Here is a 17,962-nt window from a genome sequence, read left to right on the forward strand (position 1 = left end):
GCAAGTAGTTTAAGAACCAAGCATGCTTACCTTAGAGGTTTATCAAGAAGAGCAGATGAGCTAATGGATGCAAAGCTCAACTTTAGTACTTATTACTCAGTTTCTGTCATCGTCATCACCATTAGGCGTTCACTTCAGGAATGACTGGCCGTGAGTGGAGCTGGTCTTTTCCTTTGTTATGGGTGTGGGTCTGGCTTGATCTTCCTTCATTCCCTTGCGAAAGGTGAGCGTTCTTCCTCCCCAGTGTGGAGACCCAAACTGTTCTGTGTTTTCCAGCCGTCTCCCCACAGGCTTCTCTATCAGTCCCCGCTTCCTCCTGGGAGAGGCATGGCCAGCAGCTCTACGTGCAGGTGGTAAGTGGGATCATCTCACTGGGGCTGAGCTGCTGCTTGGGGAAATGTCACTTTCTGTTCTTGCCTCGCAAATGCCTCAGATCTGTGGTTGGTGATGGCCCTAAATTTAAATCGTGGCTTTTCCTTTCTAGTAACACAGAGGTCCTTTCTGATAGCTACCCTCACGCCTGCTTCATGCTGTGCTGTCCTTGTCACTGGCCTTGTGAGTGTAGGGTGGGCCAGGCGGGACATGTCTGGACAGCCCCAGTAGTGCCACTTAGGGAACCCTCCGACCTTGAGGTGCCTTGCCACCCCCTCATATGGCTTGTTACTCTCAGCGCTGAAGGTTCGTTCATTTAGAATCATGTATTTAGTTGTCTTCTAGATATATGGGGCATTTTTCTTTTCCATTTTAACACATTTTATTGCTTTGTTCTGATTATAAATCCAAACAATGTGTGTGATAGTGCATTTTTTTTTTTTTTTTTTTTTTTTGCTTTGCATAAATCTCTTGCCTTCTGATGATGATGGATCCCAAAGCGAGTGCTTTGCTTCCTTAGAGGGATATGGGTGTAAGGACCCCGAGGAAAAGCATTTGGAGTGGTGTAGTGGGGTTGGCATGGAAAGGTAAAGCCAGGCCTGAGTCAGTGGCAGCTGAGAGGACTTTCAGTGGAGATTAAAGGATCTAATAGTTTCTTTTCTTTTCTTTAAGGTTTGGTAAGGTGCTGTGGTTTAACCTTCTCCTCTGTGGCCCTATGAAATATTTAGCAGAGCATTCCTTTTTCACTAATGTGTCTTAGGACTTTTGGTGAGGGAGTCAAAGAGTATTAGATGCATCCCTCTCTAATAGTGGTTTCCCAATGTCCCCGCCACACTCATCTTACTTGGCCTCATTTCCATCCCTTGTGTGTTTCCTGTGCCCTAGAAATGCCCCTGGCTGGCACTGGTGCTCAAGTCTCTACCCTGCTGGAGCTCAGTCTGGCAGGGGGGAAGTAGGACATTTTCCATGCCATGGCCCCAGGTTGAATGGAAAGTTATGAGCAGTGCACTGCCCTGGCCTGTGCAATTCCCACACCACTCTGCAGCTTCTCAGGTGTGTCCTGCTGCTCAGGGATACCCTTAGCAAGCAGAAGGAGGCAGGGCCAGCTTGTGGGGATGGAATTTACTGGATCTTTGTGGGTGATAAGTGAAATGACTTAGGTACTCTGGGCACAGTTTCAGAAGTGAGATGGAGGCACCGTAACAGCCCTAGCTTTCTGAGTCTGCATGGCACGGAGGTGGGGCTGGCAGAGGGGGATGAGCACTTACTCTGCACTGGGCACTGAGCTGAACTCTCATCATGATCCTGGCTAACTCTTGTAACACAAAGAGGCAGGTGCCATTATTATCCCCATTTTACGGATGTAAAAACTAAGTCTCAAAGCTGTAAGTGACAGGCTCAAGGTCATAGAGTGGGCAAGCAAGAGCTGGGATTTGAGACCAGGTTTGTCTGCCTCCACATTCTTTCCTCTCAGTGATATTGCCTTGCTCCAGTCACTCCTGTCTCACTGGAGGGACAGAAGCCTGGCAAATTTCCCCAAAGTCAAGGCTTTAAGAATGCCCATTCCCTCCATAGGCTGGGTATTTGGGGCCATGTGTGTCTCAAATATAACTTGTGGTTTCCAGCTCTCACACAGCAAGTATTCAATGTCTGGCATTGTGCCAAGTACTTCACATCGTTTTATTTAATTTTTTAAAATAATACCAGGCTTTCGTCTCTAGAATGTAAGCCCCAAGCTGACAGCAGCCTTGCCTGTTTTGTTTACCATTGTATCCCTAGCAACCAGAGCACTGCCTGGCCCATAATAGGTGCTCAACAAATAGCAAGTTGAATAAATGGAGTGCCACTGCCTATTGAGGGAGACATCATGGTTTCCCCTATTTTACAGATCAGAAAGCTAAGGCGCAGCAGGGTTAATTGAGTTCCTTGGAGCTTGTCAGGCTGGAGCCAGGGAAGATTTGAATCCAGGTTAGTTTGTTTAGAGCCTCTGCTTTCACCACTCTGCTCTTCTGGGGAGTCAGCAATGTGGCTCCCAAGGATTTGAGTAGCTGATGTACTGGCTTCCCTGTGAGCTCACAGTGACATCCTCTTAAGGCAGTGAAGGAAAGGAGATAATTGATGAGCTTAATTATCTGTGGCAATGACATGATGAGGGCACCGCAACGTGAGTGCTCATTACTACTTTGCAGTGCAGAATTCCCTGAAACGGGAGCACACATATTGTAACAGGCACCATGAGACAGGAGCCGTTCTATTTTGTTCACAGGGTCCCCCCCCCCGCCCCAGAGCTTGGTGTTAGCCTGTTTGAGAAACCACTGAGCTGTATGAAACACAGATTATGTTAGATGGAGAGCAACTAGCTTCCTGGAGATCGCAGTTGGCCTTCGTTAATGAATTTTGGCCTGATTAACACAGGATTCGGACTGACATCAAAATATGCAAGTGGAAACTTGGTAGGGGTGGGAGGAGACTAGTTTGAACTTTCTAACTTTGAAATCAGGGGAGTAGAAGGCTCGTGCAGACTTGGAGCTGAGGACTGAATATGTAATGAGCTCTCTGGTCTTTGAAGCTGCCCCACTTTGCTTAGGCCTCTGTAGACCGAGGCCCAGCTCAGACTGTGGGGCCTTCTTGGCTCTGTTGCATGCCCAAGCATACAATCTAAGGCTGATTGACCCTCAAAAGCTGTGTCAACTGCTTCTCTTGCATCTCTTTTCCTAAAATCCTGGATGCTTATCATGCATCCTCATCCAATGTCACCATTCCCTGAAATCTTCACAAGGACTTCCAGAGGTGTCTTGTCCCTGAATGCCTGCCTCTGTGTCACAGGGTTTGTGTTCTCACCCCTCCTGTCTACACCCATGCCAACAGCTTCTCCATGGATCTTTCTCCATAAGCATCCTCACCCACCTGGTTAGGCTTGTGGCATCTTACCCCAATAGCTTGTTGCAAGTAGCTGGCATGTCTCTCCTCCCTTTGTCCACGTGGGCTGGCTTCCTGGCTCTAGATCTGCTTCTTTCTGTGCACACCAAGAAGTTACCCAGATATTTGCCTTCCCACATCAGATGTCTGCATCCCACCCAGCCTTATGAGTTTGTGTGCTCAAATCATGACCATCTCAGGATCACTGGGGCTATAGTTCTGGCCTCAAAAGTAAATAGAAAAGGAGAGTGGGGTCTGCATGGACCATGTGACTTGGGCGTTTCTGGCCATGGAGCAAGTGGTGGGAGCAATCAGCACACACCTTGCCTCGCAGGGCAGAATGGTCACCAGGGCAGGCCTGGTGGGGCACCTGGCCTAGCCAGCTCTCCTTTCATCAGACTCTGGGAGAAATGAGATCAGACATGTTCCAGAAAAACTGTGTAATCAAAAGACAGGAAAAATGACAGTCTTTGTCCAGCCCTCAACCATTTTCACACCTCAGCTCCATCATCAGAGAATTGACTCTTGCAAGGGCATTTTATTACTTAAACGTATTTTTCACAGAGGTGATGCCAAGCAAAGAAAATCCTCTTTGAGTTATATGGCTTTTTCGTTCAGCACTACAGCGTCTTTCATCTCTAAGCAGTAAAATCAGGCAGTAATTCAAAGTTTAAGTTACTGTTTCGTTTAAAAAATATCACTTTAATCTTATTGCATTTGGTCAAAAGCTGCTTTGGCATTTTTGGTCACCTTTATCTGTGGTTTCGTTTCTGTTGGCTCTTATGGACATACGCTGGCTTTATTCAGAAAGATATTTGGGGTTTCTTTTCTAGAGCAAGTGAGACAGGAGAGAGGAAGAAATTGGGCTGAAGTGCGGAAGTAAAGCAGGCTGAACGGCTGGTGGTGGGTATCTTATGTCAGCCCAAGGTGAGATTTTAATGGCTTTTTTTGACCTTGGGAAGTGTCAGCTTTGGACAGAAATTTGTGGATGTGCTTAGCTAGTATCTGTTTTTCCATTTTCAAAGTACACTGGGGGCAACTAGGGATGGAATACTGCCTCTCTATCACTTTAAAAATCTGCTGTTATTCTTTTTCCATCTGCATTTTTTCTCCCTTATCTGTGAAGTCTCTGTAGGTAAGTGAGGAGAGGTGTCTTTAGGCAGAGAGTCTAAGAGCGGTCACTGCTTCAGAAACTAAGGTTCAGGAGCCTGCCCTCTACAGTGTGTTGGTTATGACAAAGAAACACAGACAGCATGAGAACGGCAGACCCCAGGCCTGGAACGGCCCTCAGAAGGCTGATCTGCAGAGACGTCCGGGTGCAGCAGACGCAGCCCCCCTGCTGAGGGATCAGAACAGAGCACCTGGCTTCACCCTTGTCTGAACTCTGAATGATAAAGTACCTATGAAGCCTGCACCCTTGGGAGTTCAGAATCAGTACAGAATTGGTTTGAAGTTGCAAAAGAGGCCATTACTGAGCTGCTTTGCAGCAGTTACAGATCTGATGTAGACCTCTGTTCACTCTGACCTTCCTTTTTATTAGTGACGTGGTCATCTCACCTGTGCCTTCTGGTGGCTGTGAAGTGTTCTGATACAGCTACTTAGATTTTCTGTAGTTTTCTTTACTCTTTTCACCAAGAAACTTGTTCCTTCTTGGTGATAGGTGTGGCAGGGCTTTGCTTTCTATCTCATTCATTCATTCTTTTATTCAAGAAATAATTAAAGGACACCTACTGTGTGCTGGCTGTGTTCTGCATGCCTGGGGTGCATCTGGGAAGGAGAAAACCAGGATCTCCACCCTGGTGGAGCCCTTGCTTCAGTGAGATCATGGCAGGGGTCCTACAGAGACATCTGGGAGGGACACTGTAACTGAGCGTGCACTCCCTTGGTACAGTTCTCAGAGAATTCCCTACCATTTGTGTGACTTGGCTTTGTTTGGAAGATAATGGTTCCTGCAGGTACCATGAGTGGACACAGAAGACCATTGTCAGCACAGTCCTCAACACTGTGAAAACACGTGACCTGAGCAAACATCAGAAACCATTTTGGCTTGAGACTACGTAATTAATCTCTTACGAGCACAGACTTTAGAGTCACATAGTCTGGATTTGGACTCAGGCTTCGCAACTTAGCGCTGGCTTTCATTGGCCAAACGACATCTGTGAGCCTCCGTTTCTTCATGTGTAGGATGGATGTTGTTATCATTTTTATCATATAGGGGCTGGGGTGAAAATGAAAGTAGAAAATATAGGTAAAACGTTTAGCACAATGCCAGGTTCATGATTAGTTATATTAAACCTTATATACATTATGAAGACTTAGAAGCCATTTCTACCAGCACTGTGAACAACAGAAATATACTTAGTGCTCGTATCTGTATTATGAAGAATCCATAGACATATGACACAAATATCCTGAAGCCTAGCAGCTAAATTATAATTGGGAAGAAAATATTAGAGGGTAAGAGGAAACCAGAAGAGCAGGCATGGGACTGTGTGTCGTTGAGTGGGGTGGGCTGGAAATGTCACTGGAGCCAAGGGGGCTCTGCGGGAGGAGGAGGAGTCCAGAGGAGGACACGCCTGGGTGGGGAAGGTTTGGGATGAGAAAGGAAAGAGGTATTCAGATGAGGGCAACATCAGACTAAAGCAGGGATAGGGAGGAGGGGGAAGACACCTACTGAAGGATTGTTGCATGTTGAAGAGTCAGGGCAGTGTTGTTGAAGAAGCAGCATCAGTACCAGATGGTGACCAGCATCAAAAGGGAGGACTTGAGCTTTGATCAGGGCTTGAGAGGGAAAGGTTAAGTTTGAGATCTTTGGTACAACATTCCACTAAGTGGGGGGAATCAGATGGGATGGTAGGAGAGACAGTCAGAGCTTTGCACCTGTTGGACTGTGACAGTCCAGATGCTACTCATGGAGCCAAGGAGTATCACAGCCTGGAGATGGCTAGTGAGAGATGACTTCATTTGGCCAAGTGCTTTGGAGATGACAACAGAGCTGTGTTGATTGCTCAGCAGGTGGTTAGATGGGTGGGGCTGTCCCTCCATCCTCCTGCCCATGCATCTATATAGCTGTCCAACATTTATTTAGTACATACTCGTTTTTAGATTGTTTTCTAGGCACTGGGGCTAACCAAGTGAATTAAAACCTAGTCTTCATGGAGCTCATAAGAGAGAGAGAGGCAAGAAAGCTGTCATTGAAGTACAGGGCAAGAGACAGAGTGTTAGAGGTGGGCAGGTGCTAGAAGTACTTAGGGATATCTACTGCAGGCTCCAGGGGGAACTGTAGACAAAGCAAAGCATCCAAGAGGAAGCCTCGAGGGACATGGCCAAGGAGACAGAGCGGGAGTGAGCATGGTCTGCAAGCTGGGTCACAGTAAGCATGTGTTTGGAGAGACATAAGAGATGTGGGTGGAGAGATATGTGGGGTCCAGATCTCTGGGGACCTTTTCTGCTGGGCTAAAAATCTTTACTTTTTGTCTGAGGATAGCGGGATACAAGGAATGGTTGTAAGCTGGGGTAGGGTGTCACAAACACATTTGCATTTTACAGAGATCACTCTGGCGTGGAGAAGCTATTGGAGGAAGAGAAGAATGAATGTGGGCTTTGGGGGACAGAGGAAGGAGCAAAGATTCATTGTCTACCATATGCCAGGAATGCTGCCAGGCAGGTGCCACCTCAACTTGCCCTCCACCTCCGGTGAACTCTGTCTGTGGAGTAAACTGCCCCAGCCAGTGGGGAACAGACAGCATGGAGAGGAGGCTTAGTGTGGGCTGGGTCCCCTCCAAGGAAACCAGGACAGCTGGAGAGACAGGCATCTCGAGGGCATTTATAGCTGCAGAGACATTTTAATTTTAAGCAGGTGCCAGCACCTCAGAACATCCTCTTCCTTTCTCCTAGCGCTGCCTGAGCCCACATATCTAGGCTGGGCGAGAGACATGTGAACAAGGTCTCTGCTCCCACATTGCCTCTTGCACCTCCCAGGTCTCTTTGGGATGTTCTGTGCTTTTTTTAATACTTGAAGCATCTCTGTTCTCCTCCTCGTATTTCTTCTCTCTTTTCTTGCATCCTCTCCTCTGCCATGCCTCCTCTACAACTTTCTTTTCTTGCTGTCTCCTTCTTACATTCTTATTTGTGTGCTTTCCTTTCTCACCCTTTTTTTCTTCTCATCTGTAAAATGAAAGTGATAGTCTCCAACTTCCTAGAGTTTCTGGGAAGATGATGAATTTATTTCAGCAAGCTCTTCCTGTCCACTTTCAAGGTACAGCTTATCTGTGGCCTTGGGGTATATGAGCATGGACAGCTCTCTCAAGGAACTTGCATCAGGTGGGAGTCAAAGGTCAGATCCTATGAACAGAACCGTCTTCTGAGGCCCTGGCTGGGCTACTCTGGACTGCTTGGGAGAGCTCTGATGATCACACTTGACAGTTAATCTGTTAGCTAGGAATAGCTGCAGGCCTTTACGCCTCCAGGAGAGGCTAAGTCTGGCTGCTGTCAGCTTCTGGAACACAGAAGGTGGCCACATCACCTGATTCAGGTCTGTGAGCTGATCAGCTTCACTTCTGTAAGTTGGATTAGCTGATTGCGACATGTTAAAGTGGCTTTGAATAACATCACTATCACTAGTGACAAGTCACAGTTGACAAGCAAGGGTTGTATTTGGCTGACTCCATTTCTTCCCTGCAGGTCAGCACCATATAGCCGCCAGCAGGGCACCTCCTGTTCTCTCTCCCTTTCCCCAGCTCTCTCGTAATTTCCCTCTCCTTTCTGTCTTCCTAGGATGCCTGTAAAGGCTTTGCCAAACCCCTCACTGTTATAGAAGTCTGTGAGTCATTACACATAGCACTGGACTAGGGAGAAGTGAAGGGGTTGGATTAAAAATTAAATCTGCGGGGGCCGGGCACGGTGGCTCATGCCTGTAATCCCAGCACTTTGGGAGGCCGAGGCAGGTGGATCACGAGGTCAGGAGATCAAGACCATCCTGGCTAACACACAGTGAAACCCTGTCTCTACTAAAAATACAAAAAAATCAGCCAGGCATGGTGGCGGGCACCTGTAGTCCTAGCTACTCGAGAGGCTGAGGCAGGAGTATGGCATGAACCCGGGAGGCAAAGCTTGCAGTGAGCTGAGATCATGCCACTGCACTCCAGCCTGGGCGACAGAGTGAAACTCTGTCTCAAAAAAAAAAAAAAAAAAAAAAATTAAAATCTGTTACTCACCTTGTGTTGCCAAGGCAGTCATTTGCTTTCTCTAGTTTCAGTTTCTTAATCTATAGAATGAATGTATTAACACCTGCTCTCATATAGGGTTACATAAGGTATATCCCATAAATAAACAAAAATGTATTAGACACAGATGGTCCCTGACTTACAGTGGCTCAACTGAAAACGGTATGACTTTAGGATGGTGCAAAGGAGATACAAATTTAGTAGAAACTGTACTTTGGCTACTCTTCAACCATTCTTTTTTTTTTTTTTTTTTTTTTTACTTTCAGTGCAGTATTTAATCAATTACATGAGCTATCCTACCTTTTATTATTAAATAGGCTTTATCTTAGATAATTTTGCCCCACTGTAGGCTAATGCGAGTGTTCTGAGTACACTGAAGGTAGGCTAGGCTAAGCTATGATGTTTGGTAGGTTAGTTGTATTAAATGCACTTTCAGTTTCTGATATTTTTACCTTACGATGGGTTTATTGAGATGTAACCCCATAGTAAGTTGAGGAGCATGTGTACTTGTGATATGCTAGGCTCTAGTCAAAGATACCTATTTCCTTCAAGAAGTAGATATATGTAAACAGTAAGCACTGTCCAGTGGTGAGTGCAATGAGAGAATTGTCCTGGGGCACAGAGGCAGGAGCCTGAGAAAAGCTTTCCTGGAGGAAAGGCACCACAGCCCAGCTGGGAAGAGGGGAGGGCTGCAGCTGGCCCGACTGTGGGCCTTCACTGAGAGCCCTTCGGGTCTGGGCTCTCTGCTGCATTCAGGCCTTGCCTGGTGAGGCTGTGCATGGTCCCACCTCTCTGATGTACAACCAGGCTGTCCTCCCTCCATGGGGTCAGCCATCTACTAGAGAGGATGACAGGTCCAGGAACTTCAAGTCCTTCTTCATCTGCACTATTCTCCAAAATCCCAGATAAGTAAAAAATCCCACAGAAATTGAAAACGTCAAAATAGTGTCCAGTCCTAAGAAAATCCAAGGCAGAAGAGATAACAGGGAAAAGGCCCAGAAGTGAGAACAGTGGAGGTGAGCCAAGGCAGCTCCTCTTGTGTGCAGTTGGGGAACTTAAAGCAGGGACCAAGAGCCTGCCGGGGTGGGCCTGCACATGCAGGGCAGGGTAGGGCAGGGCAGGGCTGCACTCCTCTCCACGGTGCCAGTCACTCTTGGATGTGTTGCCTGGAGGACAGCAAGACTCTCCACTGGTTTTGTTACACAGTTTAGAGAAACTTTATTCAGGCTTGCCTCTAAAACCAAGCCTGTGACAATCTACATGAACTGGACTGAAACTTACCTCCTCACTCACTGGAAAAGGGTTTGCTAAATCACTGACAAGATAAACAAGGTGAGAAAATGAGCAAAGCTAATTGCTGATTTCAATCAAGAGAATTTTGTGCTTTAGGAAAACTTCAATCACTTGTTCCTTTAACAAATCCTTACTGAAGGTCAGCTCTTTACCAGGTGTAAGCCAGCCTGGATACAGCAGGAAATAGGATCCAGTCCCTGCCCCAAGAGCTGCCCTCTAGCGGGAGCTGCAGAAGGGACAGTAATTGCAACAGCTGAGAGTGGCAAGCCACTGAGGAGGGAGGAGTTTAGGGAGAGAAAAGAGGAGTGGTTTCTGGGAAGAGTTCTCCTAGCACCACTGGGCAAAGCAAGTTAAATTTTCTTCCCCTGTCTATTAGTTTAATAATTATTCAATGTACAGAGCATTTAAAGAATAATGCAATGAATACTGTATACCCATCATTATTAAGATTTGACAGTTGTTGCAGTGGCTCACATCTGTAATCCCAGCATTTTGGGAGGATGAGGTGGGCAGATCCATTGAGGTCAGGAGTTTGAGACCAGCCTGGCCAACATGGTGAAACCCATCTCTACTAAAAATACAAAAATTAGCCGAGCGTGATGGCAGGTGCCTGTAATCCCAGCTACTAGGGAGGGTGAGGCAGGAGAATCGCTTGAACCTGGGAGGCGGAGGTTGCAGTGAGTCGAAATCATGTCACTGCACTCCAGCCTGGGCAACAAGAGAGAAACTCAGTCTCAAAACACAAGCAAAACAAAAATATTTGGCAGTTGTTAGTATTGTGGCACATTCATGTACTCTTGCCTTCTGTATATACATACACACTTTCCCCTGAACTAGGTAGGATTTGCAGCATTGTGACACCTCACCCCTAAGGAAAGGGGTGTTCTCCTATATAACCACCTGAACCTTAGTAAATATTATTATACCTATAAGAATATTCCATAATATCACCTAGCATATAGTTCACACTAACATCACAGAAATTATTCCCAAAATGTTTGTATAATGTGTTTTGTATAATTATTAGTCAAGGTTCAATTAACTTTTGCTCATTTCATTTGTTTCCGATTTTTAATTTATTTTAATTAGAAATGATTACTCTAGTATGATAATCCACTCGCCCCAGGTTTGTTTTGTTTGCTTTTAGAGTTCAGACTGTTATAATATGTCCTCAATTTTGGATTTGTCTGTTTCCTCATGCATGGACTTGGGTTCAACCTTTTAATATCAGTGCCTCACAGGTGCTACTGTGTATTTTCTTTTGTTGCATATTAGGAGGCACATGCCAGCCCGTCCCACTGCCAGTGGTATTAGCTTGGACCCTTGGTCCCTTTGTTAAGGGGTGACTGCCATTTGTTTTATTGAAAGTGTACATTTTCTTCTTTGTATAATAATAGCGATACTGTAAGGAGACATTTTGAGACTGTGTGAATGTTTCTTTCTCTAATAACTTTCACTCAAACTTTTTAGCAAACATTAAATGTTCCTTTTCTGACTCAATTAATTACATGAGGAGTTTCAAAATGGTGACTTTCTAACTCTAGCCTTTCTTTTAAATTTTGTAGCTGCTATTCTCTTGTAAAAAAAAAAAAAGGCATTTTCCTCTTTTATATTTTTAGCAGCTTGGTCTTAAAGAAGTTTAAGGCTCTGATGTATTTGGAAGTCTTAACTCACAGAGGTGTGTGTGTACCACACAGAGGGTAAGAAAGAGTGAGAGAATGCAAGACTGTGCCCTGGGCCACACACAGGCCAACCATCAGTTCCACTGAGATGGTCCTTCCCACTCTCCTCATCCCTCTCCAGCTTCCTCACTGTTTCTCAAGTGTAGTCAGAGTCTTCTACCCTGGGCCTTTGTGCTCCCTTTTTCCCAGACCCTCCTTCCCCAGAGAGCTGCATGGCTCACTTTATTCTGTTCTCTGCTCAGATGTCGTCTTTCCAGAAGATTTACTGATCACACCATGCAATACACCATTCCCTCTCCTTTATTCCCTGTCTCTTTCTCTCTTGTTTAATTCCTTGACTCTCACCAATGCCAGCCATGCGAACTTCATGGAAACAGGCCTTTGTCCCACTGGTTCTACACCTAGAACAGGGTCTGGCCCATAGTAGATGCTCAGTGAATATGTGTTAAATGCAGAAAGGAACACATGTATTTATGGATGTTCAATAAAGTTCTAAATGAGACCAAAGACCTTCCCTTGTTTCTGTGCATAGCTTCTTCCAGATGACCACTGAGCCACTCAAGCCCTGTGCAGAAATGGGTGGTTATTCTCCCGTCAGCCCGGAACAACATGTTGGCATCTGACTGGTGCAGTCAGCGGTCACTCACTTCCTGCCCAATTATTAAAGCTGGCAAAGCCTCAGGATTGCTCCCCCCACCTACTGTGACATGATTTTGGGCAAATAAAAACAAATCAGAATTCATCAACTGTGAACAAAATTGTCAACTGTGAACTGTCAACAGTCTGGCTTAAAAAATGGATGATAGGTTGATGAAATACAGTGGAGAAAGCAGTTTGAATAAAATGTTAAAAATAATACCCAAAGCATGCGAGGCAGAGCAGAGTGTGGTGTGGTAGAGAAATGTACTTGGTTGAGACCTGTGTGAGCAATGAACCAGAAAGAGGTTGTTAGCTGTGCTTTACAAATCATAGAAGAGAAAGATTTACTGGCCATTTGCAGGAAAACATTCACTCATTCCAACTAATGTATTAGCGTGTTATGCAAAATGGAAGGAAAGATTGGTTGGAAAATCTCCTAGCACATTTATTTTTAAGTAGGTCAACATTTTGAATGTATCTGCCTGTTCATGTCATCATTGGCTCTCGCCGCTTCTTCTCTCTGCAGTGATAAGGGCAGGCATTTCTGTTTCAGCAAGTCAAGGGTCTAGAATTCCCAGGGGTTTCTATTTATAATAATATTTTGTGTTTATATGAGCATGGGTTCTAGTATCATGTTTAAAAGTCCTTAACTTTTTTCCTAGTTTCTCAACTCTCTTCCTTTAGAGAGTTAGAGTTAATTATTTATTTGACTGCTTCATCATAAAATCAATATAAAGGTTTGAATTTTTAATATGTCCTCTTCTCTGGGCATGCGTCACAACTGATACAATTTGGCCAAGTTCTTTAGGTTCAACTGCTCATATCCTGAGGCTGCTGTTTCACGGTTTTTGTTTTGTTTCTTTCCAGCAGAGCTGAGCCATCTTGGCACAAAGATCTGTGCTTTATAAACCTAAGACAAAGTGTCTTCATTCCTTAGAGTCTCTCTCTTTTTAAAAAATCTGGATGGAAAGTATATTAATTTGTTAGTGCTACTGTAACAAAGTGCCAGAAACTGGGTGCTTAAAAAACTGAGATTTATAGTCTTTACATAGAGTCCTCTGCGTGAAGCTGGCATGGTGATCAGGTTTTGGCTTCTGTATCTGTTCTTCCCTAGAAAGAACCTGGGAGAAGGGAGGAGGGAGGATGAGGGAAAGTGATAGGAAGGGTAACTTCAAGGGTGAGAATTAGAGAAGTGTTGTGGGAAGAGAACATCTGTGGGAGGCCGTGGGCTTGGGAACAGAGCTTCACACTCTCAAACCTGCATGGAGGGCTCTCCCCACACTCCTGGGCTTGCTCTGGGAGGTGTGGTTCTAGCTTGGTTGTCACCTCCATAGGAGCCTATAAACATTGTTTTATATTTTATCATAAAGTCTTTGATACATAAAAATGTATATATTATTTATAGAAGTTGTCAAGCTTAGTAACAGAACAAAAGCCTCAGAATCTAATGCTTACTTTATAAAATGAAACATGATCAATGTTTGTGATGCTTCCTCTGGGCTCCTCTCTGACCAATCCTGCTGCCTCCCCTGGGGAGGTGACCCCTATCTTCATGGTATTTGTCATGGTCCCCTCCCCTGCCAGGTTTTAAGGGAGCTTTTACCACATGTATATGTATCTCTAAATAGCCTGTTTTGAGCTTTGGAATTATGGCTGGATATGGTGGCTCTTGCCTGTAATTGTAGCATTTCAGGAGGCTGGGGTGGGAGGATGGCTTGAGCCTAGGAGTTTGAGACCAGCCTGGACAATATAGTGAGACCCCGTCTCTACAAAACATTAAAAAAAAAAATAGCTAAGCATGGTGGCACATGCCTGTAGTCCCAGTTATTCATGAGGCTGAGGCAGGAGGATTGCTCGAGCTCAGGAGTTCAAGACTGCAGTGAGCTATGATTATGCCTCTGCACTCTAGCCAGGGTGAGACCCTGTCTCCTAAAAAAAAAAAAAAAAAAAAAAAAAAAAAAGAAAAAAGTTATGCAGCCTTTTGGGTTTCATTGAAATGCCACATATTGTCCTGAAAGGTAAAAACAAACAAACAAACAAACAAAAACAGATCTGTGCCCTTGAACTTCGATTTTCACTGATGCAGATAAGAGACAAGTACTTTTTTCTCTGGTGGTGTCTTTCTGTAGCTAGGGAGGAGACTGGGCTGCCTGCAGAGATGGCCACCAGGGCTGGACAGGAGAGGGGATGCTGCAGGCCAGCCGAGAAAGTGGAGTTCCAGGAATTACAGTCCACAGGGCCCACAGTCATGGCAAGGCCACCCAGAGAGGCTCATACTCCAGTGATAGGCTGGGGTGAGCAGGGAGGCTGAGGGTCAGAGTACTGAATGTGGAGCTCAAAGAGGTGTCTCAGGGTGTAGACATGGGTAAAGGATGGTTTAGGATGAATGTGTCAAGTACTGAGCTCCAGCACTTCCTTCCTTGTGCAGGCCGATTGGTAAGCACCCAGGGATTGGAACAGAGGTCCAGAGCAGCAAAGTGAATCGTGGTTCCCTTCTTTCTGCCTTTGTCATTCAGCAGCTGTTTATTGAACACCTACTCTATGCCAGGGCTCTGTGTATGTCATATCATGCCAAGGATAAAACAGTTACTAAAACCTTTTCTTGCTGTTAAGGCCTTCATGGTCTAGTAGGAAGGAAGTCATTCTGTTGGTCAGAGTTTTCTAAGTTACACTGTAATAACAAATAATCCCCAAACGTCATTGACTTATGATAAACCCTATTTCCGTGTTCACATTGTGTGTTAGCTGTGGCTCTGTTCAGAACACCAGCTCTGTTTCATGTTCTCTGCCTTCTGGGTCCCGAGCAAAAGGGAGCAGCTCTTATCTGGCACATCATTTTCATGGTAGAGAAGAGCAAGAGAGGTGAGGAAACCAGTGATTCTTGACATGTCTGCTCAAACCTGGCTTGCATCCCTCCTACTAACCACCACTGGTTGGAGTGAGCATGCAGCTAGAGCAGGTGGGAAAGCTGACCCTCCTACAGGGAGGTGCTGCTGCAAGACACAGGGCCTGGAGCAGAAGTGTGGATTCCTCTCAGAGAGAGAAGAGAAGAGGTTGGAGAGGGGGAGTTTCACGGTCTGTCACAGATACAATCAGGCAGTAATAGCAATAGCATGGTAAGGCTTTATGATAAATAAAGGTAATAATTTTGACTTTATAAAATAAATGGACACATACAAATATACTCCCCCCCCCCCCAAATTAGCTTTAAGGATTCTGTTAATGAGCCGGAGAACCACTAGTCTGAAACAGAGGATTGTTCCAGAGAACTAGCCCAGAAGAGGCGGAGGAGGCAGCAGGCCAGTCATGGCAGCTGTGTCTAGCCGTGGGCACGTGTACACACGCTGTGCTGAGTGAAAGGAAGCTCCTCATGCTAGTGACCTGCCTGCTGCCTTCCCAGCATTCCACTCGGCTCACCTTCAGTCCACGTGCCATCTGTAGGCACGCCACATACCTGAGGGCCTCTTTTGCACCCCATCCCTACAGAGACATATATCCTGCCTCACCTCAGAGTCACATCCACATGACTTTACAAGGACACACTCTTCTTTGCTTCATCAGCTCAGTTGATGTGTGAGATGTGGGCAATGACTTGTTTTTGTATAGCCCCCTCAATGCCTGCTGCCGTGCTGGGCACGTACTAGGCACTGAACACGTATGCACAAGAGGGAGTTTTGTGTCAAGAGGAAGCCAGCACTCTGGAGGTTTGCTCTGTTGCCCTCTCCCTGAACAGGCAGCCAGCGACTATATGGGCGATCATTGGAGTGACACAGGAGTGACTTCAGTACATTTAGAACCAGGGTTAAAGTACTCTTTCCCTCCGTTTCTAATCGGTATAGGGACTGAATAGCTTGTCCTCTCACAATGAGCCAGTATTTATCTGCACTCATGTGTGTGGCTTTGCAAATGCTAGTGGACTTTTTTCAAAGGTATGCATTTGTGTTTTCCAAGGGCATGGACTGTATCTCCTCTTTTCTTTCATGTAAAAGATTCCCCCATGGCACCTGATAAGAGCTGCACGCACAGTGGGTGCTCGTTAAATTTCACCTATCTCTTTTTCCTTTGAACCTCCACCAGATACGCATGTGGTCCTCGGCCCGTGGGTCTTTGCAGAGGACCGATTACACAGCGGCCTTGATCTTGAGAAATTTACAGACGAAAAAGGAGTAAACTCTCAGACAACACAGATCCAGGCCAATAGCAAAGTTGCATAATTAGCCACACACAGTTCAGTATGGGATGTCTGTATTCTGAAGCCCCATCTACACAGTGTCGTGGAATGCATTAAGTGCTTGGCCCTGAGCTTTGTGATCTTTTGCAAGTTATTCAGCCTGAGTCTCAATTTCTTCTTCCATCATGTAGGAATAATAAAAATGCTGATAATTGTTGTGGTCTTTTGCACCTACTAATAACATTCCTGTCTCCTGCCTGTGTTCTGAGAATTCATTGAGACTTAAGAGTAAAGAGCTGATAGAAAAATGGCTAAAATATTACCATTGCTACTGATAAAGGGTTGACAAGAGAATGTGGATTATGGGCTTCTAATATTTAATCCTAGAATTAGGTAACCATTTCCACGGAGTCACAAGCTAGTTAGACCACAGGCATCCTCTGATGGGGCAAGACCCGTGGAAACTTAGGTTTTGGACAATGGAAGCAAGAGCATTCACTCCCTGTTGCTCCCAAGGGGAAGGGGCTGAGCCTCAGACTACCATACAGACTTACTAAAGGGATGGTTCCTCTTCCCTCTCGGGAAGAGCATGTGAGCAGGCTGAGAGGGACCGGGAGTGGTATTCCAGCAGTGCTGCCTCCACACGGGAGGAGTGTGGACAAGATGCCTCAAAGTAAATGGAGGGGGTTCCTGGACCACATAGGACTCTACAGGTGTTAAGTTTCATATTAATAATTTTATTTTAGAAATAGTGACAGTAGGGTTTACCATCATTAAAGGAAGTCTTCTAGGGCTTCCACAGTGTTTTTAGAAGTTATCCTCTGCATTTGGTAAAATATAAAAGGCCATTTCTTATTCAGTATTCTGTAATTGAGACCTCTACTTGAGGTGGACCTCTCCCTGCTTTGTCTGCTTTTGTGAAGCAAAGGGCGCTGAAAGGAGGCGGAGTAGGGGGTCTGTTGTGGCTGCATTCTTAAGACCTGTTGTGTCTCTCTTTTGCAGTGCAAATTGGAGTTCCATGCTTGTTCTACTGGCAAAAGCCTCACCACCCTCTGTGATGGGCCCTGTCCATGTCTCCCAGAGCCCGAGCCACCAAAGCACAAGGCAGAAAGGAGTGGTGAGTGGGGGTCTCCTCCAGAAAATTCCTGGGCAGGAATGGGGGGGTCACAGAGGGTTGATGTGGCCGAGCTCTGTCCCAGGCACCAGGAACAAACTGGAGAAATGAGCAGACATGACAAGTAAGTACTCCAGATTTAGGGACCCTAAACTGACTTGCCTTCAACTACCATTACAAAGAAGAACAAGAGCCTTTGAAAATAATCCTGTTAGACCAGGATATCCACTAGGTTCTTTCAGAGGTCATAATCGCTTATGGTGTGGGAGGAGTATGTTTTTCAGCATCTAAGACCAGGACTGGCCCTGGGGTACATCTTGGTCTTTCTTGAACTCGAATCTTTCGAATCCTTTGAACTTCTCAAGGCCAAATATCAAAACAGAGACTGCAGAGATGTCACCACAGTGGAGAGAGTTCTCTCCTAAAGTATTTCCTTATTAATATAGTCTGCTTGTAAGGCAGCACAGAGCCAGGGGACAGATGAAAGAGAATACCTCCCTAGGGGTAGCTGCTTCTCTTCCATGGCTGAGAGGGGCAGGAAAGGTTG

At 45.6% G+C, this 17,962-nt stretch overlaps 1 protein-coding gene across 2 annotated transcripts in view; it reads left to right on the plus strand.

The window, feature by feature from the left end:
- Positions 1-17,962, plus strand: part of SPOCK1 (SPARC (osteonectin), cwcv and kazal like domains proteoglycan 1) — a 513,777-nt gene that overhangs the window by 409,982 nt on the left and 85,833 nt on the right. For both annotated transcript variants that reach the window (XM_023195680.1, XM_023195688.1), the window contains one exon: positions 17,304-17,418. In XM_023195680.1, the coding sequence (XP_023051448.1) occupies positions 17,304-17,418 (115 nt within the window). The remainder of the gene's footprint in view (positions 1-17,303; positions 17,419-17,962) is intronic.

The sequence above is a fragment of the Piliocolobus tephrosceles genome, chromosome 4 (genome assembly GCF_002776525.5).
Source record: "Piliocolobus tephrosceles isolate RC106 chromosome 4, ASM277652v3, whole genome shotgun sequence".
Classification (NCBI taxonomy): Eukaryota; Metazoa; Chordata; class Mammalia; order Primates; family Cercopithecidae; genus Piliocolobus; species Piliocolobus tephrosceles.